Here is a 25,116-nt window from a genome sequence, read left to right as displayed (position 1 = left end):
GCATGCCACCCAAGTCTGAACTGACCGCGGACGGGACCGTTGATTGATACTCACCAAACCGAGAAGGACTTCAAGCCATCAAGCCATCAAGTCACCGAGTCATCAAATCGTGTCGGTGTACAGGAAGACTCGCGCGTAAGCCATCTCGTTGAACCGAGTGCTCTACCTCCTTCACCTTTGGTACAGGACCTTCACCATCGGTGAGCTCATCGATCCGCATCTATCGTGATTGCAAAGCCACATTCAGAGAGTCGGTGAGATGAGTCTCACCCAAGGGGGCGTCCTTGACTACTGGCTCCAGTCAAGGGTGTGGTCATCAAACGGTAAGGAGGAGAGCAGCAACAGGTGCAGCCGACCCGAAAGAAAACGAAACGAAACGAAACGAAATCATAGCGGTGGGGTTGAGGGTGGGTGGGACTCAAAACTTCTAGTTACTACTCACGGGTGGGTGGGTAAGTGGGTGCCCTTCTCACTAACCCTACCCCTTCCGCCTCTCCGCTCCTCCTGTCATTTCGCTCTTTCTTCTTTCTACTTTCGTTTGTACCTTTCGCTTCACGGCAATTGAAGTCATGGTTTCTCTTACTGGCAGGGGGTTATTTTTTTACTCGTTGAAAACGAGGTTTTTCCCCCTGGGAACGTATTGGAGCTGGCCGCCGATACGGGTGAGAGTTTTATTCCAGACTTCGCATAAGTTACATAGTCTTTCCAATTCTATACTTTCACATCGATGAGTAAGGTTAGTGATGTGGTACATTACAACTTGAGCATTACGCAAGGTATCCAAAATGGTAATGGTCCGCAGTTGAGCTTTGCATATACAGTGCATGACTAAAACCAAGTCGTACTTTCGAATCAACTTAGATAAACCTCTTGATCGTCTACCAGATTCAACGTCGTCCAACTAGTCAATCTCCTCGTCACCGTCGCTTTCCAACCCCCGTCAGCGTTTGCCTTGTTCCCTCAGCCTCGCCACGCGTGCCCATCCGTTTGCGCAGGCAAAGTACTTCTCCATCCTTCTGGGGGTGCTATCGATGCTGGTAGGCTGGGTGGAGGAGTGAACCATTGTCCTTGATCTTTAGGCGGAGGCTGTGGACTAGGCGTTCGATTGGGCATACTTCCGCCTGCACCGACATGACCGCCAGTCCCCAAGCTAGCCATATATGACTTCCAATCTCCCTTTGCTACTCCTGTGCCTGAACTTGTTTGATGCAATGGCGAGGGCGAAGGTGCACGATACGGATCGGGCAGCGGAGAATGAGATAGGTCAGGTCCAGTGAATTGCTGCTGCTGCTGCTGTTGTTTTTGTTGTTGTTGCCAAGGATCCTTTGAATGTGCTGGCTGATAGCTATGCATCGGCAAAGGAGGTTGCGGCGACGGACCACGATCGTATCCAGGTTGTGGAGATGCTGAGCGTTGATAGGGATTCTGGACAGGAGGTTGGGGCGAGGGGGATTGTCGATAAGGGTTTGTGGGGGGCTGCGGGGTTGCCGCTCTATGGTACGCATCTTGAGTATGTGGAGGAGCCGAATCATAGTAGTTGGAGGAACCATGATTCGGCAGTGGTGGAAGTTGTGAAGATGTGGGCTGCCCATGACCATTCTGAGGTCCTCCGTAATTTGATGCTTGCGACGACGTTTGCCAGCTTTGCTGGCGAGGAGGAGATGGTGCAGGTTGGTAAGGAGCTTGGTATTGATGTGGTGGGGGCGAAAAGGTCGATGACGACGGTTGTCCAGCCGAAGCGGTAAAATGCTGACTCCCGTAGGGCACGACACCACTGTCATAAGACGGCCTGCTTTGATGATTAGGGTGCCAGCCATTCAGTTGTGGTGTTCCTGTATCCTGCCTGTGCTGGGCGTACAGCTCGTCTGAAGGATAATAGCCTACGGCTTGGGGTTTCGGCGGAGGCGGAGGCTGCTGCCCTGGGCGACGTTCCGGCACGGGAGGTGGGGGCGCAGGTGTTGAGGTATAATGCGAAGGTGGAAGCTGTGAACCGTATTGAGGCCGTTGCGATGGCTGACCGTATTCGTCTTGTCTGTATGGCGGCTGCGATGGCGGTCGAGCAGACTGAGTTTGCTGGTACCAAGGCACATATCCTTCATCGGCTCCTAGAGGTTGAGGCGGAGCTGGCGAAGGTTGGCGGACGGGAGGTTGGCTTGCCTGAGAGTAGGCGTGATGATTTTGATGTGGCAGAGGTTGGTGATTCGGTTGGGATTGCTGCTGTGGAGGGTAAGTCGATCCATAGGTCGGCTGAGAATGCCCCGGTACCGGCGGCATTTGCTGATAGTCTTGACTGACAGGATAGCTGTTGCTTCTCAACGGTGTCGCATCGTAAGCCCGCTGGGGAGCCGAAATGGTATGATTGTGTGGCTGGTACGAGCCGCCTGAGTGGGCAGGGTGTAAGCCTGGACCAGGGCTGGAAGCTCTGCGTAGATCGGCCACAGGTTGAGTGAGACTACTGAATGAGGAGGTCGGCAGCTGGTAATGCGCCAATGTCGACGGGCTGATGGGAGGCTCTGATGCAGAAGGAGGCGGTGGTGCAGGTGTGGGCGATGGGTTCGGGTAAGAGATGGGAATTTCAGGCGCCGCCGAATATGGGTGATGCTGAAGGGTAGGGTGTGGAGGACCGGCTGGTCGCAGCGAGGGAGGAATAGGCGAGGGAGCTCGACTGTCCGTAGACTGGTAAGAATGCCGCGGCACAGGAGTATACGAGGGACCAGGATGTGAAATGTATCCCTGTCCAGAGGACGGCCGAGGCACAGGTGTCGCAGCAGCTCGTAGTCGTTCCACATCTGAATGTTGCCCTTGGTCCCACGCAATCGCATCACTCGTCGACATAGGGCGAGGATGTGGTGTGGGTGCCGGGACCGGTTGAGACTGCGATAGTATTGGACCCCACGGAGCTTCCGAATGACCTCCAACAGAATGTCGATGAGCACCGTACGCATGTCCAACGCTCGACTGCGAGCTGGGCGCCGGAGTAGACGAAAGAGGTCGACTTGAAAATGACGTCCCCAGTGACATCGATGACATCGGTCTTGTCAGAGCATCGATGGACGCTTGTGAGCCGAGGAGAGCCTGATTGGGTGACTGACCAGGCGGATAAGCCGGCTGTCCAGGTTGCTTTGACGAGTCAGCGTCAATCGGTTCAACACTGCGACGAACTCACCGGTAGGGTGTGATTTAAGCGATGATCTGGTGGAAGACCTAGCTCGGCAAAGCTATTGGACGGAGGCACCTGGGCTGGAGGGAGGGCACTTTCACCCTGTTGCGCTTGGACGTAGGGGGGAATGTAAAGGCTAAGTCCGGACACGCTTCCTGATGCATTTAGCGCTCCCGGCAGTCTAGTCTTGCTCGCTAAGGATGAAAGAGTCGAGGAAGGACTAGCCGTGAAAGCGCCAGTACTGCCATAGCTATTGTGTATCGCAGGCCGAGGCACATTGCGTCTGACCGGAGGCGCATCCTGTGGAACGAAGGTTCAGTTGGGAAGGCGACAGTGTGTGTGGCTTGGAGGTAAGGGACGCACGTTCGAGTAGAAGGTCATCTCGAGATATATCTCCCCGCTGTATTTCTCCTTGTGTGTGAACTCGTACCATTCTAAGACAAAGCATTAGCATATACGGATAGTGATTGGAGTCAATGACCCACCATCGACCTCCCCTTTCTTCAGAGCTTCCTCAATGTTGATCACACACTCTCCGATCAATTCCGGTTCTTTTGGATCATCGGCATAACAAGCCACTCTCATGCTTTTCAACCCTCCCTTTTTTCCCAGCGGTCCCTTCCTGCTCTTGCTCGCCAACGCTGCAGAGGTTATGACGCCTGCTGGTGTGTCTTTCGGCAGAGGTGGGGGAGCGCCATTCAAAGAAGAAGTGAGAGAATCGGGTTGTGATTCGGATCGAACGAGAACGTCATCCAGATCTTCGAAAATGGCGAAACGGAGCTCTTCGTCCCATTCTGGGTGCTGTCCGCCTCTGTGAAACATGACGAAGCTCATCAACTGGGTCTCTTGGTCCCTCGGGGTAGGAGAAGAGGCAGAAAATTTACCGCTTGATAGGCTTGGTGCGCTGCTTTTCCTCACCTACAGCAACGGTACAGAACGGATCTTGCTTGCCGAACCGAGATTTGTTAGGAAGGTTTTTCTGCGTTCCCATACATCAGCACGAATTCATAGCGCCATATGCATCTCGCCTCCCTCTCTCTCCCCCCTCCCCGCCGCCTCTCCCACTTGTATGCCGATGCCCAGCTACGAAATCCGATGAGAAGTGATCAGCCACTCACCGCTTTTCCAACCACCACGATCAACGTGCCAAGCTCCTTGGGTTCTATAGCCGTGCTGCCCATTGTCGTGAGAGTTCGTAAAGCTGTCAAGCAGGATAATCAGTAGAAGCCGCAGCAACCAGTGGTTTGCATGAGCACTCACGTCAAAAGATACTATATAGACATGAAAAAGATGCACATCTGTCCGGACGGTCCAAAAGATATCGGAATTCAAAGCACGAACGTGGAGGAGTCGCACGGGTGATCCGACGATAGTTGTTGCTACGATGCGTTGCGGATCGCTTTCGATGTCGTGGTGCAAGCGCTGATAAGACGAAGCAAGTGCAAGACGTTGCGCTGTCATGCAGTACTGCTGACTGCTGTCGTCAATCTGTCAATCCGTCAATCTTACACAGCAATGGGAGTCAGTCACCAACCATCACATATGCATCTACCAAGAGACGCGACGCGTGGGACCGAGTTGCGTTGTTAGGCACGCGAGCCGATCTCTTGGGCTCTCTGTTGGCTTTCGGTCTCTCTTGGCATGCGATCAGAATGCTGTGTTCGAGTCACCACTAGTTGCTCGACCTAGCATAGCAAGACTAACGACGAGTGCGATCGGAGCATGAGCCGCGGAGAGACTTGTAGATATGATTTTGAGACAACGGCCGCATCTCTGGTGACGTCGTGACCCAGCCAGAGCATGACCGAAACTCGGATACAGTAACGTATCGTTGTCGGCACTCAGTCCAGTCCACAATCCGCGTTGGGACCCAATCTCATGACAACGACGGTCAATGTCAGCACTGTGCCGCAGTCAGCCTTGACATGATCCTACTAAGATTGCCATGCAGTGATTTACCAGACTTACCAGGCAGAAAGCCTTGCCAAAAAAAAATTCCTATCTACCAGGCTCATCGCACCCTTTTCCAGCTCGGACGATCGTTTCATTCCTTCCATTGACTGACCGATCACCTCGACCGCGTCATCAGATACTAACTGACAGATGATCTTTATCATTCACTCATCAGTCTTGTCCGGTGTGTACACAAAACCAATTATCACAATCTACAATGAGTTCAAGCCAGATCGGATATCCGCACACCTAAACACCTAAACTCGTTCAACAACCTTATGAAATTCTCTGTCTGACCACCTCTTTGCTCGACAGACTTTCGGTGGTCCAACTCGCTCAGACTTCATCTCTTCTGACAATGTCTTCCGAAAGTCGAATCTGGCGCCCTGTCCGAATCACCCACCAAGATAATATCGGTCAGAGCTAACTTAGTTATTCTAGAACTCCACCGCTGATCCGAACAGACCATACAAAAGAGAATACGGGTAGACTCATCTCACGATCACCTCATCTTTCATTGGCAACCAGTTGCGAGATGTTGATCAATCAATTCTCGAACATTCCAATCTACTCGCCCTGGCGAATGAGTTGCGTAAAGATTTTAGACTTGGAATAACAATTCCAAGTACCCGTCGTTCTCATTGACTTGTTGATGATCCTGTCAAACACGCGCCAAAGCTGAGATTGACTTTCCCGCCAACGATTCCTATGCGCATGACCTATCAGCCCATACTTCATTTTACTTCACTCCGATTCTTGAGGTTTTGAAGAAGATCTCGCAACCTCTCGCAACGTTGAGGGTCATTCGCATCGACTTTCGATCCGATTGGTACGAGACCGTCAAAGCTTTGATCAAGCTAGTCTGACGCCGAATCTTGTCTCACTGCATGTTGACAGTCATCTACTCACCGACACTAAAGACAACAAACACCCGAAGGAGAATGGTACTCTTGCAACCCTTCCATGTGTGGAAGAATTGACCGTCAATCCGATTATCTCCTCAGTCTCATCCACTCTAGCGACTAAGTTATCATAGGTAACTTAACGCTCCTAATCTCCGTCAAGCGTCTTTCTCCGGTCCAGGGTCTGGTTGAAAACCTGGACCGGACGATCCGATCTTGGTGGCTCTGGCCGGTATGAGGAAACTTGAACCTTGGAGGATTGCGTCCTCTTTGTTTGAAGCGGATGGAAGCGGATGGAGATGGGACGAGATGGAAGGATGTTTATTTGCGGTGATTGGTAGATTGACAGCATAATGGAGACAGAAGAGCTTTGAATGACTGAAAGAGTCAGCTCTATTTCCGTCTTTCTGTCTTTGAACAGATAAGAGGGCAGTCGATCAGCCTGTAGGGACGTCCGTGACACGAAGGTACACCTGCATTTCATCCGCTTCTGTCATTGCATTCTCACTGCATATCGCGGTGTATACCAAACTAGCTACGGTAATACCGCCCCATTTAGCTGACCATTCTTGTGAATTTTGGTTTAAGCTGTTGCATCCTCGCGTTTGCCCGCAACCCTTGACTCCGATCAAAGCTCTCTACTTTCATCAACGTTCACAATTAGGTTGGCGAACCACCTCACCAGCTCCACAATGCCATCAGCAGACTATGATGAGTGACTTGTCAGCGCAAACAGAACTCCCTAGCCTGTTGAGCCAATCCACTACTCACGACGTGCTCATTGATAGTGTGGGCACCTTCAATGTCTCCTTTGTCCGCAATCAGGTAGGCGAATCGATAGATATTCTTGGTCAAGTTCCAGTATCGCTTAGTATCGGTGTTCTAGTAAACGCACACTCATTAATCACTATCAAGATACAAAGCACCGGAGCGTGGCGTACAAAGAGACTTACGCCGGTAGAGATGGATGGAGCCATAAAGATCTCTTTCTTCGCCTCTTCCTCAGTAGCGTTGAATCCAGGTCGGGTTGCGTATACGCTCTTGACGGTACCGGAAAGGAGTTTCCACGCAGGGTCCGAAGCAGTGAAAGGTGAAACAGGAGCGGGGTCAAGCCTGAGGGTACTCAAGTCATCATCTCACCCATGGAGAGAACATACCAAACAATACTTACGAAGAGTTGTACGCCACAGAAAGAATGACCTTTCCAGCCTTAGGGCCGGCTTGGAATTCGGAATGGCAGTCGGCGTAGTTCACTTCCTTGCCGAAAGCTTCGACAGCTAGGTTGAGCTTGGAGGCAACGGGGGCGATCACATTTACTAGATGGTGTTGAAGCTCCGCGACGGATGAGGCGATGCTGATTCGGTGATTGACGACTGCCACCACGTCTTCGGGCTGCGACATACTAAATGTTACTCCTCTATCGAACAATGAGAGGCAGCAAAGCCGACTCACCAACGCATTGACTTTCAAGCCACCGTTAATGATGTCCACAGCTTGGGTAGTGGAGACCATAGCTTTGCCCAATCCCTTGATGGGGAAAGTTCCATCCTCTTCACCTCCGGTGACCCACCAATCCTCGAGCTCTTTGAGGGCCTTCTTGTCGACTTTGTGAGATTTGGCTTGCAAAGATCTCTCAACTTTGCGGACTGCCTTGACGAGATCTTTAGGGAAGGTAGGACCGTTGTCGGCCCCGCATGACATGAAGTTGACGAGAGGGGACTCTGGGTTGAGGTAGGGCTCGTGAGGGTGTTGTTCAAGGGCAGCGACGAGGAGCGAAATGTATCCAATACCAGTGTGAGGGGCTGAGTGATAGAGTCAGGAGTCTGTGTCAGTGGAAGCTGATCTCTCCTATCACTGTAGTCCACTTACGGGGGACGGAACTGTGTCCACCGAGGGTCTCGACGCGGAGTTCGAGGTCCATGTATCCTTTCTCCCCGACAGCAGGGGTAGCGAACAGCTAACGAAAGACGACAAACGCTAATCAGCGGCAAGTGCGGTATAGTACTGTTTATACCACTTACTTGTCCCCAGACCTCTGCCACAGCATTACCCTCATCGACGAGCATTGCGATAGAGTCCTTGCCGTATTTCTCCTCGATCCAGATACCGAGGTTAAGAGCGCCCTGCAGATATAAGATCCCATCTCGTCAGTTCGAGGTGATGGACCAGACAGAAGGATGTCGGAGCTGGACGAGAGAGACGAACCACCTTTCCACCGGTTTCTTCGTCGATACCAAGAGCCAAGATGACAGTGCGAGTTGGCTCGAATTCACCTGACTTGAGAAGGAGTTCGATGGCAGATCTTACAACGAGGTGTCAGCACCCATGACCCGGGTAGCTTACACTGAAGCAAATGACTTACAGGAAGCCGATCACACCAGACTTGTCGTCCATAGAGCCTCGACCCCAGATGTACTTGCCGTCGTATTCTCCACCATAAGGAGCATGCGACCACTGGTCTCGAGTCGCGGGTAGGACTGGAACGACGTCTAGGAGAAGTCCACAAACAAGGTTTGCAGTCAGTGGTGGACAAAACGAATCAGGATCGGTGGGAAGGATGCTCACCCTGATGTCCGGTCAGGAGAAGAGGTTTGAGTGATGGATCAGAACCCTGCCACTCAAAGACAAGGGCGTGGGTCATGACGCGGGTTCGAGTAAGGTGTTCATGGCTGGTCATAAATTGAACGGCATCAGAACTTGTGTGCAGATGCTAGGGCCCGGCCGGCGACTCACATCAAAGGATACGCCTTTTCAAGGTCTATCGATACCGTTTGGTCAGTGTCTGCGTTGTATCGTGCGTCCCCACAGCAGAAAGACTTACACTCAGAGAACTCATAGAACACATCCCACCTCTTATCTTCACCAATCTCGCCCATCACATCGAAGATCTCAGTGGGAACCTTGACAGCCCCACTGAGCCAATCAATGATCTGATCCTTCTCTCCCTCGACGACGCTCGAAGCGTCAAAGCTCTGAGGGTAGATAGCATCTGCCTGAGCACAGGAAGATCCATGATGGGCAGACAGAGCGTGGTTTTCAGACTCTGTTGAGTTGGGAAGGACGTTTGGGAGGACAAGATAACGAAGGAGGAGGAAGAGGGCAAGCGAAGCCCAGAGCGAACGACGGTTCTTGGACGCCCATGATTGCTTGTGAATGTGGGTTTGATCGTGCTCAGAAGAGGTGTTGATCACCGAGGGAAGGACGGGTTTCTCGTTGGTGAGTGCCATCTTGAATGGAGAGGCGGCCTCGTGGGATGAGCAGGACAGACAGTGATGCTCGTTTGACAAGAAGAGAGACTGGCAAGTCAACTTGAGCAGTGACGATGCGTTTGTGACCCCTGCCTGGCTTCCAACTGCTCACCGAAGCCCCGATCAGACACGTATATGTGACCGCATGGTGACACTTTCATCTCGCTCCTGGAGGGAACATCGGTGACATGCGAACTGTCGGTGTTGTCCGCTTTCACTGTAGATGTGTTCCTGGAAAATCGGATCAACAGTTAGTCCACTGCCGCATCAGGAATGTGTTGCATGAGCGTGAATGATTTTCTCTTCTTGTGTCCTCTTTGAAACATGAGAACCGAGGTTCACTTGAGATCTTGGTGATCGGCAGATGTCGATGGGAGACAGTATGCATACAGATCTACCACTTGTCTGACACTTGCATCACCAAGTTCCAGACCGGATCGCAAATAACATCGGTATCGCATCCCTTTCGAGTGGCTGGACAATCCCCCGTGCGAATCATCCCATCCATTGAGACACGTCATCTGACCTTTCTCCGAGGATGGGTTCTTACACCTTCGCTCGCGTGGTCAAGTAGAGACATGAGATGTCAACTGTGATAGTAGATGGACAAGGGCAACAACATTGGATCTGTTCTCTGGTCACTGCTCATTGTATACGTCACTCACCGATTATCGACACAGCATTTACTTCGACAACAAACGAGAACGACTGACTGTGGAGAAGTAGGGTGTATACCAGCTGCGAAGGTCAGGAGTCCACAGCACAACGAGAAACAGTTGTTGCGGAGGAACGGTCAAACATTCTGAAAACGGGTACCGGTGAGATCTGTCCATCATCTAATGTCATCGTCACGAACAGCAAGACCGACCTACACTTCCCATCCAACAACAACGACTATCCTCTCGACAACATCGTACAACACTACATCGACATCGCATCACTCTCTCACCGAGACGGCATTGACCACTCCTGATCTGGCAAGTCCCCTTCGGAGTGCGGGCAAGGGAGGAGGGAAGCCGCGAGCTGCGCAAGTCCGAGGTGAAAGTCAAACTCAGATGATGGCCATCTCAGAAGGGAGTGAAGAAGGAAGCGCGACGGTCTTGGACTCGAGATATGCAGAAGAAGGACCAAGGCGGAGGAGTTTGGACCTGGGAAGAGGTCAGAGTGTGAAAGATCGAGCGAGGGTCTTCGAGCATGGTCGACAATCATCGTCGTCACCGTCGACAAGAGGAAGGCTACCGGCTTTACCTATACCCATGGATCGAACTCGGTCCACCTCACCGTTACGAATCAGTCGAAAAGTGTCTTCGGACATCACGACACCTACCAATCTCCGTCGAGTCCCCGTACCTGCGACCGCACCAGTGAATCGGACCACTCAACGAGACGCTGATGTGCGGCTAGGTCCAGCTCGAGCGTCTTCACCCGAGCTGAAACGTGGGACAGGATCTGCAAAGAGGATGATTCAGCAGTGGGAGAGTCTACCAGGTACCCCAGCATCAGTCGTCACGGAACGACGACCCAGATTTCCACCTGGTTCAGGATCCGGTATAGGACTCGGATCGCGCCACAGTGTGACAAGAGTCATGAGTCGAGAATACCTGGAAAAGAAACCTTTGCCGATCCCAAGAGCCACTCCTATTCCGGCTTCTTCCCCTTCCAATTATGCTTACTCTGCCCCTTCTGGCCCAAGTCACTATTCCCCCTCAGCAAGGACCACCTACGCTCCTTCACCACTCCAGCATCTCCAGACACCGACACTGCCGAATCGGAAAAGGTCATCATCGACGTTTACTCCGTCGCCTTCGTCATACTCGCTCTCGCCTAGTCCGTCAGGAGGTGAGAAGCGGAAGAAAATGGGAGGGAGATCACCGCTCAAGGAGATGATGAACCTCTTTGGGGGAGGAATGCAAGCCATTGGAAGAAAGGCTAAAGGGAAAGGGAAAGATAAAGGATCTGGATACGGGATGAGAAGATCCGAATCGTATGGCATCGGAAACGAGTCGGGGAGTGAGGAAAGGTTAGGCACGAATGGTCTCCCAGGCGGAATCGTGTTCAGCGATAGGATGGGAGAGGAAGAGATGAACGGAAAGGGGACGATGGATCCTAACGTGAGCTACTTTCCGCTGTCGACTGTTCACAAATCGCATTCATCTGACACTATTCACTGCATGAACAGATTATCCGAACTTCGCCAGTCATGTATCTTATCCCGACTCCTTGCTCCTCATATGCTCAATGGGGATCATGGCTATCGTCATGGGCCACACTCACTCCTTCTACACTCCATGTGACCTACTGTCCGATCTTCCAAGGTCCCCAATCAGGAAACTCGACACCTCGTCGAGTCTTGTCTGGGGCAAATCCCACTCAAGCTTCTGCACCTGCCGTTCCTTTCTCTCAAGTTCCTCAGCCGGCGCCGGGATCTCTACCTGACGTAGAGATCGCAATGAAAGATTGCGTAGAAGTGAGAAGTCTGCGCAGAGATGAGGTCAGAGGGAGAGGGATACCACCGGTGCCGGAAGGTGTTGGAACGGAAGTCTTGGAGATGGCTTGGAGCGATGGAAGTAAACGATACATAGGAGTGGAAGGAGTGGCAGGGAGATTGGGATGGGTCAGTGCTATCTGGTGAGTTTGGAACAGCCTTTGCCCCGCTTCGGTTAAGGGAGCTGACACCCCTTGCTGTGTCACAGGGATGTCCTTCTTGCCTGTAAATCGACCCAGCCAAGTGCTCTCCCGCCTCCTTCCCCAGTGGTCTCAGCTGTGCATGTGACTCGGCAACCAACGACAACTGTACCCTCACTGGCCCAGTCGTATCCTTCGCCTCCAACACAGCCTCGCGGAGAAACGTCAGACTTCAGGGCGAGGCTGGCTCTTTTGGAAGCGAAGTCATCTGGATCTAGTTCTGCTCCTCCCGTGCAGAAAGTCGGGGATACGTGGGTTGCAGCTAGTGCTCTTGGTGCGGCCTTTAGCGATGTCGAAACCCCTGTACCAGCATTGGCCAAAAGGGATAGTCCCGACGACCTCCGGAACAGCGTACAGAGGATGTTCGAGACCGGTCCCGATATCGATGATGACGGCGATGTGAACATGAAGACGATCCCCACCCCCTCTGAGCGGAGTACTGCAGAGCTACAATATCGGCTACCTTCTCCTGCACCAGTGATTGCGAGGTCTGCTCAAGAAGGCGAGTTACCCATATCAGAACGGATCAAAGCCTGGCAACCAACTGCCACGAATACCGAGCGAGACCTATCGATATTCTCTCGTACGAATAGCAAGAGATCGGATGCATCAACAAGTCGCATTAGTGTCAACGTTCCTTACAGTGAGATCGATAGGGTCAACGGGTTCTCGAAGTCAGAAACAGCGTTGAGTTTCGATCCAGATGATCTCAACCCGTCTCGTTCAGCTAGTCAAGTTCGCCGAGCTCCCAGTGCTGTGGCAGATGGACTAAGCGAGGAGAGACCAAGACGTTTCGGGATGGTGGGTGCCAGGAAGAATGTCACGATGCCGATTTTGGAAGAACGTTCCACCGACGGGATGAGCGGATTTGGAGACGAAGACAAGTCAGCAAGACCGGCAACCCATATCAGTCACGTCACTTTCCCCAAACCTTCTGTTGGAGGTGTGCACATGCTCGAATCTCCTCTGTCCACAAGACCAGACGGAAGTCGACCTTTGTCGACCATCCCTTCAGCACCCACATCGTCCTGTGAGACTGGTCCCAGTACGGAGATGCAAACGCCTCGAACTGGTCATTCTTCTCTGACAACAGTCTCCGGGACTGATCCAACCGTCATCGTTGCGAAACTTGACAGTCACTCAAACGAACATGTCACATTAGCAGGACAGATCGATGGCGTTTCCGTGGACTTGCATCGGATCATCTCGAGCTTGGGGGGTTTGGTGGAAAGTGCGAAGAATCCGATGGCTCCAAAGGTGTTGGACGACAAGCTCAATACACTTCAGTTGGACGTCAAGGGAATCGAGAACGCTTTGCAGTTGTCACAGCTTACGACGAGCAGACAGATGTCATCATCACAGTCCTCAGACATCAGTGAGATGCACGGCAAGTTGGACAATATCGCGACTCTATGCCAGCAGTTATTGTCGAAACAGGCTATACCGCCACCCGCTCAGGGCGCTGGCGCTGGAGCAGATCTTGAAGGTGTCAAACTGGAGAATGCGACACCTCACGATCCCACGAAGGAAGCTCTTGAAAGAGCAGGCACCTTGACAGTCAGTCCTTCGGACGAAGTGAAGAACGCAGGAGAAGAAGTAGCGCAAATCATGGCTGATCTGGTAAGTTTTCTCTGATCTTTCCCTAACACTGATCGATGTTACTGAATACATCTCACATCAGACCGGCGGGTCGTCAAAGCCTTCGCCGAGATTAGGAGGACTTCAGGTTTTACATAGCGTCCCCAACTCGCCAGATCCGACACTTTCGACGAAGGGGTCTCCTACCGGTCCATCTTCTGGTGTACTGAATGAGGAGACGACAAAGCAGGTTGGGGAGGTTTTAGCTCTTGTTACAGAACTGAAAGAGGCGAGGAGTATACAGACTCAGCAGACGACAGATATCGCCAGGTGTGAGTGTGCCCTTTTGCCTTGAAGGCCTGTGTTTGACGTCTAGTACACGGAACCGGTTTTGCAATAATATTTCCGCTTCGCTCTCATTTCGGATCGGCCTTGCTCTGAACCAAACCAAGCTGACATATTGTCCACCCGCAGACCTCAACGAGCTGAATACTTGGCTTGAGAAATTCGTTCTGAACAGTTCTACCGAGCTCTCTTCCATGTCCAAGCGACTCACCACTCTGGTCGGTCCAGGAGAATCGGCCGTTAATGGAGATGGTACACCGCAAGCTGGACTGCCAGACCTGGTCGCCGATGTACATAGTATGATGTCGGAGCAGAAGAGGAGGAATGACAGTGAGGGTATGGTGGGACAACGGTTGGATGCGTTGTTGAGGATGATGGGCGAGGATAAGGAGAGACAAGCGAATCAGCAAGGTAGTGGGTGTTTTCTAATTCCGATCTATCTGTGTTCGACTCGCAAGCAGGCTGTGGAGAAGGAAAGAACTCGGATGCTGACGGACTGGATCTTCGGAAAGTAGTGGTCGAACAAGTCTTATCTCTGCTGGAGAGACAGAGACAGGACAACGAAATGCTTCTCAGAGCTGTGGCTACGGGTGAGTTGTTCAGAATCACACCTTCGCACAGAACAGTTTCGACCATAGCTGACAAATGCAATTTCAGATCTTACCGCCGAGATTCGTGGAGAGAAAATGAGGTTTATAGAGGCTATGCAGCAGGCTACATCAGTGAACGTGTCGCGTGAGTGGTGCTCCTTTTTTCTTTCATCTCGATCACCTTCGGGTTGCCGCCGCACATTATCGTATGTTTGATTGCACCAGATACACTTTGAAGCTAATGGGTCTTGCGCTTTCACAGTCCATGTCGAAGAGTTCAAAAAACTTCTCACGACAGAGGTGAACCGATCGATGGTCGAACTTGGTCAGATGAGAGAGGAAAAGAAGGTCCTCGAACAGCAGATCAGCGACTTGTTCGCGTTGATGGCGAAACATGGTCCTGTAGCTGGCGGTGTTGGAGGCGGAAAGGTAAGTCTGTTCGAGATCGGAATGATGGCTGTTGATGGCGCTGACGCTGTCGCGGTCTACAGGGGAAAGGAAGAGGAGCAATACTGCCCATATCACCACAACCGATGGGTAGAGGTCTGCCCGCACCTCCTGGTCCAGGTCGATAGGGGTATATCTTGGTCCGAAATACGAAGTAAGAGCAGATCTAAGCGCGTTGGGACGTCTGGGGATCAGGGACAATCTTGCATTAATGGGTAGCATGGACAATAAATCGGACAATGATCCGATGGCTCTATCGTTACAATCATGAACAATCGAGCTTGTATATGATATGATGAGAAGGACAATGCATGCATTGCATATGGTATCGACCTCGCGGTGTGATTAGCAGTTCTGGAGGCAAAACCGAGACTGAAACGGATAACCTCCACTTTTCATCTCCATCTCCAAAGCCTGGTGATCTTTTTGTCTACTATCCCCGTCGATTCTGCTTCATCAACACCTCACCAGCGCGATGTTAGCAGCAAGATTACTTTCTGGGTGCAGGAATGCTATCGCAAGTGAGTCACAGGACTACACCTATGACCTGTCCTTTGGGTGGAGACATATGCTTGCCTTTCTCTGAGACTGACCTTCTGCGATACCAGATTCCACTGCCCAACGACCAATCTGCTCAACATGTCACCTCTTGTCCCACCCCTTACCTAAATCAGGCCAGTCGTCTTCTTCTTCTCAATTACGTATGATATGCTCGACCGCGAGATCGCATGTCCATAAGAACACCGGTGGTGACGTCAAAGACGAACGGAGACCGATACGAAAGGCTGTGTCACGATCACAAGGTCGAACGCAGAGTGAAGCAGGCGTGAAAGGGAGTGGGAAACCGTTTGTGAGATCTGGAAGGATGTCGATCTTGGATGGGTATGGCAGGAGGCCGAAGATAGCCATCCAGGATGAGAGTGGTGCTGCAAACGCATCATTGGGGACTGCGTCGTTCAACGGAGAGAGCACTGCCGGGCAAGGATCCAGATCAAGATCCAGAAGCAGCGGAATAGCGTGGTCGAAGTCTGGTGGGAGTGACCTGGTTGTTCTGACGGGTCATGCATCGGATCCCGCTCAACAACGAGATATGGTCAGGAGTAGCTCGCTAAGCACGATGGAGGTCGGTATCCTGCACGGCATTGAAGCGAAAGGTGATGAGGTTGAGTCGTCCGCAGTAGTGGATCAACAGAAAAAGGTATGTCGTAACTCCTGACCCATATCGAGGCGCGTTCGATGCGAGGTCGATCAGTCCAAGGGCTGATCAAATCTCATTGATCATAGACGATGTTCATCGGGATAGACCTGGAGTCCTCCTTATCCAAGATATTCCTCACCAAACTTCCTCTCTATCGATCACCCTTATTCACCCTCCGAGCATTCCCCTCTCATCTTCTACCACCACGTCGACCGCCCCCCTTTCCGCTCGATTTCGCTAACGCTTATAGGGAAAAGAATGATTGCGTGTACCTCGCCGTGATAGGTAGCAAGAGTCAGGTATCGAAGCTTGCTGTAGAACGGAACAGGGCGAGGAGGAGGTTCAGAGCGGCGATAGAGCAAGTGGTTGTACAGGAAGAGAAGGGTCTGGTCGTGCCTCGTGAGTGCGGTCTATCATAACAATGCTCGGGTACTGGTACCAGTCTTGACCATGTTCATCACTGACTGTCCGATCATCACGTGCATCGCTCGCAGATTACGCCTACGTCGCTTCTCTGACAGCTGAGATACACGATGCCAAGTACGAGACGATCGCGAACGATATCAAAGAGGGATTGAGGTATTTGAGACAGACCCGACCGAGACGTCAAGGCGGGTGGGTACTACCAAGCCCGAGGTTTTTACCGAGGGGTGAAGCAGTCATAGATGAAAGTGCCTAATTGGAGGAGTAGCAGCTGGTGATATCTTTGCCTCATAACAATGATAATTGTATGGCACTCCTGAGTACCCGTACGGTGAAACGGATAAATCGCCACAATCCACCAAACGCCGTAAAGTGCCTATCTGTTGATATTCTGGACACAATCACCGACGGCGTAATCCGATTTTCCCCTGGTCCCGGCCGAATATCAATTACAATAATAATAATAATAATAATAATAATGATCACAAGCCAACCGACGGCTCTCTCATCCCGAATTATTCCTCGACATTCCATCGCATCGACTTTTCCCTATAAACCACTACTGATTATCTTTTCTCATTCATCTTTTCATCGACAACAACAGCACAGAATCAAAAAAACACAATCATAATGTCCTACCCTCTCCCTCAGATCCAGAAGCCTGCTCCGTGAGTGTCTCTTTCTTGCGTATCTGCCATCGCCAAGTACAGCAGACCACCCAGACAAGAGCGGCAACATCGGCCGACAGAATTAGCCGAGTGAACACGTCGTTGTCTTCGGGGAACTCCTTGGGGGCGTGCTGTTGTCATGGAGGAGGAGCGACTCAGTGATGATGAGGAAGCATAGCTAACGCTTGTTCAATGTCATACGTAGCGACTTTGCCGGTACCGCCGTCAAGGAGGGTTCTTTCGAGGAGATCAAGCTCGCTGACTACCAGGGCAAATGGTGAGTCAGCTCCGATGTATCGGACTATTCAATGATAAACATCCGCTGACACCCTGTTTTTGCAGGACTGTCCTCGTCTTCTACCCTATGGTGAGTAGATCGTGTAGTGTGGCATGATCTGTCATCGTGTATCTCGTCTGACGGACGTGCAATTCGTTTCATTGCTGTTTTCAGGACTTCACCTGTGAGTGCTTACTAATACATTTAAAGATCGAAGTGGCGTCGGGCTGACCAAGCTGCTCTCACTTTCAGTCGTCTGTCCCACAGAGATCCTCGCCTTCAACTCTGCTCTCCCCCAGTTCGAGGCTATCGGTGCCGAGGTCATCGGCGTCTCCACCGACTCCGAGTTCACCCACCTTGCCTGGTCTCAGACCAACAGGAAGGAGGGTGGTCTCGGTCCCGATCTCAAGTTGACCTTGGTGAGTGGAGTCGAGTCGTACTGCATATCGTACGTGTATGCTAACCAACACGTGCCCAGCTCGCCGACCGTAACCACGCCGCTGCCAAGGCTTACGGTGTCCTTCTCCCTGAGGAGGGTATCGCTCTCCGAGGTACCTTCTTCATCGACCCCAAGGGTACTCTCCGGGCTATGCACGTCCACGACTTGCCCGTCGGTCGATCCGTCGAGGAGTCCATCCGAGTCATCAAGGCCTTCCAGTTCACTGACGAGCACGGTGAGGTCTGCCCAGCCGGCTGGGAGGAGGGCAAGGACACCATCGACACTTCCAACAAGACCGCTTACTTCTCCAAGCAGTAAGCGTCTTTTCCTTATTTAGGGAGTGAAACGAGGTTCGGAGAAAGAGAGAGAGAGAGAGAAACGTATAGAAATAGATGGGATGATCATGAATTAGAAAGATCTAGAGGATGATGCAAACTGTTTTGCCTCGGGATGATATTCGTCTTGCTCGTGTTGTTTTGGACCCCTGATGAGTATCATATTCTGAAGCCCAATGAATCTGTTGCAGGGTGTACAAAGATGAGATGCAAGTAGACGACGAGCCGGTAACAACGAAAACAGCAACATCTAAGCGAGAAGCGGACTCATCACCTTCAGGAAAAACATCGACGAAGAAGGTGAAGGCGTAGAAAGCAGGAAAATGTGAAAGACGGGAATGTGTTCCCGGTGGAGCAAATCAGGACACGATCTCCATCAATGAACGGTTCCGAGGTAAACGTGACGACCATGCTCGTGTAACAGTCGTTGAGTCACATTAAATCGTGACAATGCATCAATCCAACTTTTCATGTTCTAAGGTGATTGGCTCAATCTTTGCGTCGGATTCAGATTGTGTCGGGAAAGGAGCAGTAGGAAATGGTCCGTCTGCGAGAGAGAGCGTAGAGATCGTCAGCGCTATCCTGACAATGACTCAAGGTTTGAGAAAGAGAAGGGAAGAAGACATACTTGACACGACGACTGGTTCCAAAATCGACTTCACGATCTCTTCGATGCTGAGTAGGACTCGCTTACACACTGCGCCCCAAGCCCCGGAACTGACTGAGCCTGTGAGAGGGATTCATGATATCTGTCAGCTTCATCTTTTCTCATCTCACTGTCTCAGCGAGGGCTGTCAGAACGACGGTAACAGATATGATGCCAAGTGTGATACCCCTGCCCAAGAATCGACCATCGCAGATATAGGATGCTGCGATCTGGCTATTTCAGACGAGAGGTGACGTCAGACGTACCGATTGGCGCACTGGGGAAACTCAAGATCCAAGCGACGGGTCGGGGCACCCAGCCTTTCGGAAGCCAGAAGATCGGTTGTTTACGATACCACCATACGAGGAACAGCTGAGCGCCGGTTGTGAGGACCCAGAGAACCGAGTTGAATTTCAACGTGAAGGAGGACTTGGAAGTGGTGAGGGATGTGTCTGCGGTCGAGGGTCAGTCGTGTCTCTTTGGGTGTGTTTGGAATAATGATAGAATGTAGTTTATAGGAAGACTGTAAGAGTTGATGATTGTGTAGCAGCCACCTTTGCGGATATGGGAAGTCGAAATCGACGGTACTCGAGGTCGAACTGAATCATCACATCCTGAGCCCGGCAACTCACTGATTCTCTCCAGATCCGCCAACGCTTTATCCAGCTTCCTTCTCAGCTTTGCCCATTTCGCAAACTCATCTTGTGAGCTGGTCCGTCCCAGCTCTGCTTTCTCCTCCAGAACCTGTTTACGAAGTTGACGTTGTTTCGATGCTGTTCTGGCGAGGAATATCCGAGAGTATATGGAGAATGACTATGTAGGAGGTTAGTAGGAACACGTGCTGGACGATCGTCCTGTACCGCATGCTGGACGAGGGAGCTTGATCGAGGGGACGTGGTCTGTTGTCTGCAGACATGGGGCCAAGCCATGGGACAGGAGGACGAGAGACCACTCACCACCTCTTGAAGGACTGATTTACCGACCCATGATACGATTTGAGTGAAAAGGACCACCAGGAAAATTAGCAGGGCGAGGTTGATCATGCTGGAGGGCCGAGGATGGTGGTTCAACACGATCTGTCATACGTTGTGCTTCGTCTGCGACGCTAGGAGGAAAGACCAAACTGTTCGGAGCAAGTCATTACTACTGGGAAAGGTGTGTGGACGTATATGTGATGACGTGGAAGGATGAATCAAAGGTCCTGGGATAAAGTGACATTAAATGAACCTCGAGATAAATGATTGATAAACACGCCACATCACCATGTACCCTAGATTTATATGTTTACACCCATTTATTCTCCACTGTGTGCAAGCCAAAACAAAGCAAAAAACGAGACGCGTGATTCTATTTCCCCCCTTTTCCTCTTCTCATCTGCCTCCGCATCTGTCTCACTCACTCGTTCACGACGGTAAACCACTACCGCTCCCTACCCATCACCGTCTCAACACAGCATATGGACATAGCATACAAACGTTGCACAGACGTCCATCCATCCGCCGGCTCATCGGAAAAACGCAGAGAAGATACTCGACGAGCAGCATCGAGACCCTCACAGTTCAGCACGGACCAGGCAGACCGCATATGACTCTCGACGAATGGCGAGCAGAAGATCATCAACTAGAATAGGAGGAGATACAGAAGGCAAGATGATGAACGGGAAGAGGAAGAGCGGAGTGACAGGGAAAGAACTGGATGATGGGGAGCCTGATAAGAAGAAGAGAAAACAAGGAGTGAGTGTGTTGTCGAGCGTCGCATCACAAACGGCCGATGCATTGTACGGCAAGAAGAAGCAGACGCTGATGTTTGGTCGATTTCATTGTTGTCGTTTGTTCCTCATTCTCCGCGACAGCCTAAAAAACGTACGTCGGGAAGCCTCCCCTTATACCACTCACGTGTGTGAAGACGCTGATGTAGTATCGACCTCTATCAGCCGCCTTCAATCCCAAACCTGTTCCGCTGCCAAACTCCTCAAATACTCCTCCGGATGATTTTGAGATCCCTCTCGAGCTGGGTCCTCCCCCTTCCGAAAAGAGACCTGCTAGGCGACGTGAATCGACTCGAGCCATTCGAGAACGTCAACAGTCCGCTTCTCCACCAGCGGGATTGATCCTGCAAAGCACGACCGGACACACCGCAAAGAAGCCAAAAACAACAAGGGGGGAAAGCATAGAACCTGTTCGAGGAGCAGTCGGAACGGCAGATGATCCCCTTGCAGGAGTTGAGGAGACTGCTTCGATGCGCAATACAAATGCCCGAGCACCTGCCCCTCAAGTCGATAATCTGCGATTTTCCACCTCTGCCAGACCAAGACCGTCAGCACCTAGACCGACTTCTCCGCCCAGACGGACGTTCGCAGGATCATCCTCGTCAGCAGCAGGACCGTCTAAGACGTCAGCGACGATGGGACCTCCTTCCGGAACTTTCGTCAGGAAGACGCGAAAGTCAGTATCAAGATTGCAGGAGTTGTCAAAGGAGTCGGTTGTGCCTGTCATGGAGAGTGAGACACCGGTGATCAGGAAGAATCAGGAGTTGAGGGGACAGCAAGCAAGAAGGAGCTCTCTGGATCATAGGGGAGGAAGGGCGAGTTCAAGTTGGGGCAAGGGAGAAATCAGTCAGTTGACTCTTTCAGCTGAGTGACTGGCCGTTTCACTGACATGAGTCGGTCGATCGCAGCTATGCCCCACAAGTCGGTAGATCACAAACTTTTTTACCGACATATCCCTACCTCTTACCCTGATCCGATCAAGGCGAGAATGTTACTGGTCTGGTGCGCGAATCGAGCAGTCGATGAAGCTTTACGACCGTCGAAGTCTTCGAGCCGGAGTAAAGGAAAGGAAAAGGAGACGAGGTCGGATGAAGGGGATAAGATCATCAGGGAGATCATGGAGGAGTTTGTCCAGAAAATGAACAGAGGAGCGGTGGATACCAGTAGCGTATTCGGTGTCCCCGTGAGTAGAATATCATCATGATTCTGTTTCTGAGGGCTGACACTCTGATCTCTACTTCTGTAGGGCCAGAATAGTTCCGCAACTGGTCTGAAACCCCACCCCCGAAACGTTACAAATCGAAGGGTCGAATCAGATACGCTGTCGGCAATCCGGAAGTGAGTAGTAGTTTTAGCACCCATACCGCAAAATCTGTGTGAATTAGACTAATTGATTTGATTCCAGGTATAAAGAGGAAGGCTCGCATTGGTCAGCGCTGATCAATGCAGCTAATACAAAACAGCAAGAGACGATAAGGAGATTGGAGAAGAAGAAGACATTGGATGCAACGCCTGATATGACGAAGGCGGAGGAATGGATGAAGCAGGCTTTAGGAGAGGCGGACAGAGTGATCAGTGAGGGCGAAGGAGACCTCGAAGCCATGGGAGAGTTTGCCGATGTCGAGTACAAGGTGAGTGGAGAATTTCGTCTCCTCTTCAAGCGATGCCAAACTAGAGGCGCTGCTCTTATTGACCGGACGAAGGGCTCGAGACTGACTATTGCACCCATACAGGTCGATCTGCTTCAACAAACAAGTCACGTTGCATTACAATACTCGCTGCAAGCATCTCGCTTCTTGGACGGAATCTTTTCCTCACTTACTGCGGACTTACGTGCACGAGAACGTCTTGGATTACCTTCCGAACTGCCTCCTCACGATATCGATGGTCCCGACACGACATCCCTCCTTGTTTCCACTCGTGCTGTCTCTGCGACCGCGAGTGGCGCATCCTCTTCCTTTAAACCCAAATCTGATCCAATGTCACTCCTCCGAGCTCTCGCTTCTGCCGAATCGAAAGACCAGACGGAAGACACGGTGGCTGCAGCTGCCAAGGTCGCGCCGATGCCTGCTACCATGACTGGTATGGGTATGACACCACGAAGACCAACAGCGGGCATGACCCCTCGAAGACCAGGAGGTGGAGGCGCAGCAGGACCAGGAGGATCTTTGGCTCCAGGAACGACACCGAGACGAGGTGGAACTTACGGAAAAGGAACGACGTCTGGAGCGGAGTAGTTACGCATAAAGGCAGGGCAGTCATGAAACTGGGTTCTAGATGGTGATTTAGCACCTGATGACGATAAGTGGTTCTATAAGTGTAGTAATCGTGGAGAGTTGCCAATCGTTTTTCTTTACTTTCTTTGACTTTCTGGGCTTTTAACGAGAAAATGAACACCAATCATGCTATGGAACGAGGGGGTATCAACCTAATCGAGATACCGGGATCTACAATCTCCGTTGAACCTGTGCTCTTCTTCTCCGTACGATACTTCTCGCCTTGCATTTCCAATCGTCCTACCAATCCGCATTTCGTCCAACAAATAATGGGTCCCACGCCTAGAGCCTTCTGTTACCACGGAACAGGTCGACCGTCGAGCGGTTTCCCATGATTCTTCTTCAATTTCTCGAGTTCCCTAGCCTATTTGTCGTGATTGTCAAGATCAGCCTCATTCATGATTCACAACCGAAACCAGATCGATCGCGCTCGCTCGCTCGCTCGCTCACCTTTCTTCCGCTGACTTTGACAGTGGCGATAGAACCGTATTTGTCGTCTTTGACTTTACTCAATCTGATAGGTCTGTTTCCGACGTATTTTCCTGGGATACGCACCGAAAGGCGTCAGCTCGGAATTGAACGCTGAACAATGTAGGAGAGACGATACAGCGATCGTGTCCAAGAAGAAACGAACGAAAGAATAGAGGTATAGAGTGGAGTCAAAAGATCACTGGCGAAGGACAGAATATCACACTCACCATCCATCTCTTTCCACGCTTTAAGGAAGTCTTCCGGATCAGTGAACGCTATGAACCCGTATTTTGCCTAGATCCATTCCACATTTAGCATACCTTCATAGGACGTTTGGGATTTCTCGCTCGGAGCTCACCTTGAGACTGAGACGATCTCGGACGACTTTGCATTTGCAGTAACTTGAATATTTCGAGAACGCTTCGTCGATGGTACGTTCGTTGACGTCATTACTGACATCGCCGACGAAGAGTCTGAACCATTCTACGGAGAGTCACATAGTATTAGTATCGGTGATTATCAGAGGAGGGGGGGGGGGAGAGAGTTCCCATTTGACTTGACTGTAGGACGGTGGTCGCTCGAGGGGAAAATGAACGCAGGATCATTACAAAGACACTTATAGACTGCTTAACGAACAAAGGAATGAGGTTGAAATGAATGAGAGAGAATATACGCGACAGCGCGCAGTCATGTAAGGAGAGGAAAGCTGAATCCCAACAACTAAACGAGCCGAACCGCCGACTCACTTGGATCCCATTCCAGCAGAGTCGGATCTTCCCAAGTCTTTCCGTTCCCTTTCCTGATGACTGTCTCTCTCTTCCCCGGGACACCCGCCTTCTGAGCTTTTGGATGAGCCGCCGCGGTCTTGGCCACTTCTGCCGCCCCCTCCGGTGTGTAGATCGACGACTGTTGGAGCAAGTTCACATCGTAGACGTTCTGATAGGCGCCTGGTAACGGTGCGGCTAAGGTGGTAGATGGGTACGAAGACGAGGACGATCCGGCGCCGTAATCGTAACCTGCTGTCATCGCGCCGGCAGAGGAGGAAGTAGAGGCAGATGGTTGACCCAGAGCTGCAGAGATCTGAGCAGGGGTGTAACCTTGTTGAGCATAGTACTACGAGTTGCAGGATCAGCCTGAGCACAGTGCGAAGGCTCGAAGAAGAATCGGAAAAGAGACTCACAGCTGCCCACTGGAAATTAGGTGGCACACATCATATATGTCAGCTTCGTTCTTCATGTATAGTCAGAGCATGACACTTACAGCGGCAGCCTGTTCTTCAGGAGTGTATCCTTGTGCAGACATCTTGGTTTGGTTTTCGGACGGTGTGCTTCTCGGCGAGATGTAGCGAAGCGGTGCGTATTATTGATTGTGCTACTCCTCCAGTGCTTCGAGAGCAAGGACTCGATATGATGAAGGACTCTCCAGGCGAGATAGGAGTTAAGTAGATAATGGTGGCAAGGTGTTAGAAAGAGAGAGAGTGAAAGAGAAAAGAAAGATAGAGAGTGAATCCTGTTGAACTGTCTCCCTTCAAGACCGGGATCTGATCTCTCTGCTTTTCACTGTTATGGACCCTTTGTTTTCGCCTTTTCAAGTTCAATATCTTCATACATCCTATCAATCTCCCTCTTGTCATCAACCCCCCATTCTCCATTCGCGGGACAAGAACAGCACGATGCGGATATCCTTTTCACCTTCTTTCGACCTATA

The 25,116-nt window shown here is 51.3% G+C and overlaps 8 protein-coding genes across 8 annotated transcripts; 4 read left to right on the top strand and 4 right to left on the bottom strand.

Moving 5' to 3' along the window:
* Nucleotides 1–960: 960 nt before the first annotated feature.
* On the bottom strand, nt 961–4,341 carry IAR55_003360 (uncharacterized protein; the record flags this gene model as incomplete). The annotated part of the gene is made up of 6 exons (XM_066946467.1): nt 961–3,120; nt 3,167–3,460; nt 3,524–3,594; nt 3,646–3,971; nt 4,045–4,139; nt 4,279–4,341. The coding sequence occupies 6 exons, from the start codon at nt 4,339–4,341 to the stop codon at nt 961–963; spliced, it is 3,009 nt and encodes a 1,002-aa protein (XP_066802859.1).
* A 2,302-nt stretch (nt 4,342–6,643) lies between these two features.
* On the bottom strand, nt 6,644–9,242 carry IAR55_003359 (uncharacterized protein; the record flags this gene model as incomplete). The annotated part of the gene is made up of 12 exons (XM_066946466.1): nt 6,644–6,721; nt 6,787–6,897; nt 6,969–7,128; nt 7,187–7,407; nt 7,468–7,817; nt 7,885–7,972; nt 8,037–8,138; nt 8,221–8,317; nt 8,378–8,504; nt 8,581–8,684; nt 8,749–8,773; nt 8,837–9,242. The coding sequence occupies 12 exons, from the start codon at nt 9,240–9,242 to the stop codon at nt 6,644–6,646; spliced, it is 1,869 nt and encodes a 622-aa protein (XP_066802858.1).
* An 860-nt stretch (nt 9,243–10,102) lies between these two features.
* IAR55_003358 (uncharacterized protein) lies at nt 10,103–15,036 on the top strand (the record flags this gene model as incomplete). Its single annotated transcript, XM_066946465.1, has 9 exons — nt 10,103–11,374; nt 11,443–11,891; nt 11,957–13,568; nt 13,630–13,858; nt 14,001–14,285; nt 14,387–14,461; nt 14,529–14,606; nt 14,724–14,890; nt 14,953–15,036. The coding sequence occupies 9 exons, from the start codon at nt 10,103–10,105 to the stop codon at nt 15,034–15,036; spliced, it is 4,251 nt and encodes a 1,416-aa protein (XP_066802857.1).
* A 347-nt stretch (nt 15,037–15,383) lies between these two features.
* IAR55_003357 (ribonuclease P protein component) lies at nt 15,384–16,785 on the top strand (the record flags this gene model as incomplete). The annotated part of the gene is made up of 4 exons (XM_066946464.1): nt 15,384–15,429; nt 15,517–16,106; nt 16,193–16,505; nt 16,601–16,785. 4 exons carry the CDS (start codon nt 15,384–15,386, stop codon nt 16,783–16,785), a joined length of 1,134 nt encoding a protein of 377 aa, XP_066802856.1.
* Nucleotides 16,786–17,159: 374 nt separating this feature from the next.
* IAR55_003356 (uncharacterized protein) lies at nt 17,160–18,231 on the top strand (the record flags this gene model as incomplete). Its single annotated transcript, XM_066946463.1, has 6 exons — nt 17,160–17,197; nt 17,403–17,474; nt 17,540–17,564; nt 17,649–17,658; nt 17,727–17,893; nt 17,953–18,231. 6 exons carry the CDS (start codon nt 17,160–17,162, stop codon nt 18,229–18,231), a joined length of 591 nt encoding a protein of 196 aa, XP_066802855.1.
* Nucleotides 18,232–18,703: 472 nt separating this feature from the next.
* IAR55_003355 (uncharacterized protein) lies at nt 18,704–19,937 on the bottom strand (the record flags this gene model as incomplete). Its single annotated transcript, XM_066946462.1, has 5 exons — nt 18,704–18,795; nt 18,877–18,975; nt 19,161–19,346; nt 19,527–19,707; nt 19,851–19,937. 5 exons carry the CDS (start codon nt 19,935–19,937, stop codon nt 18,704–18,706), a joined length of 645 nt encoding a protein of 214 aa, XP_066802854.1.
* Nucleotides 19,938–20,492: 555 nt separating this feature from the next.
* On the top strand, nt 20,493–22,899 carry IAR55_003354 (uncharacterized protein; the record flags this gene model as incomplete). The annotated part of the gene is made up of 6 exons (XM_066946461.1): nt 20,493–20,631; nt 20,828–21,508; nt 21,571–21,845; nt 21,909–22,000; nt 22,068–22,293; nt 22,396–22,899. 6 exons carry the CDS (start codon nt 20,493–20,495, stop codon nt 22,897–22,899), a joined length of 1,917 nt encoding a protein of 638 aa, XP_066802853.1.
* Nucleotides 22,900–23,233: 334 nt separating this feature from the next.
* Nucleotides 23,234–24,711, bottom strand: IAR55_003353 (uncharacterized protein; the record flags this gene model as incomplete). Its single annotated transcript, XM_066946460.1, has 6 exons — nt 23,234–23,302; nt 23,389–23,480; nt 23,637–23,703; nt 23,768–23,892; nt 24,156–24,522; nt 24,670–24,711. 6 exons carry the CDS (start codon nt 24,709–24,711, stop codon nt 23,234–23,236), a joined length of 762 nt encoding a protein of 253 aa, XP_066802852.1.
* Nucleotides 24,712–25,116: the final 405 nt, after the last annotated feature.

Source organism: Kwoniella newhampshirensis, chromosome 6 (assembly GCF_039105145.1).
Source record: "Kwoniella newhampshirensis strain CBS 13917 chromosome 6, whole genome shotgun sequence".
Lineage (NCBI taxonomy): Eukaryota > Fungi > Basidiomycota > Tremellomycetes > Tremellales > Cryptococcaceae > Kwoniella > Kwoniella newhampshirensis.
The sequence above is the reverse complement of the archived record's forward strand: the minus strand, read 5'-3'. Positions and strand labels throughout refer to the sequence as shown.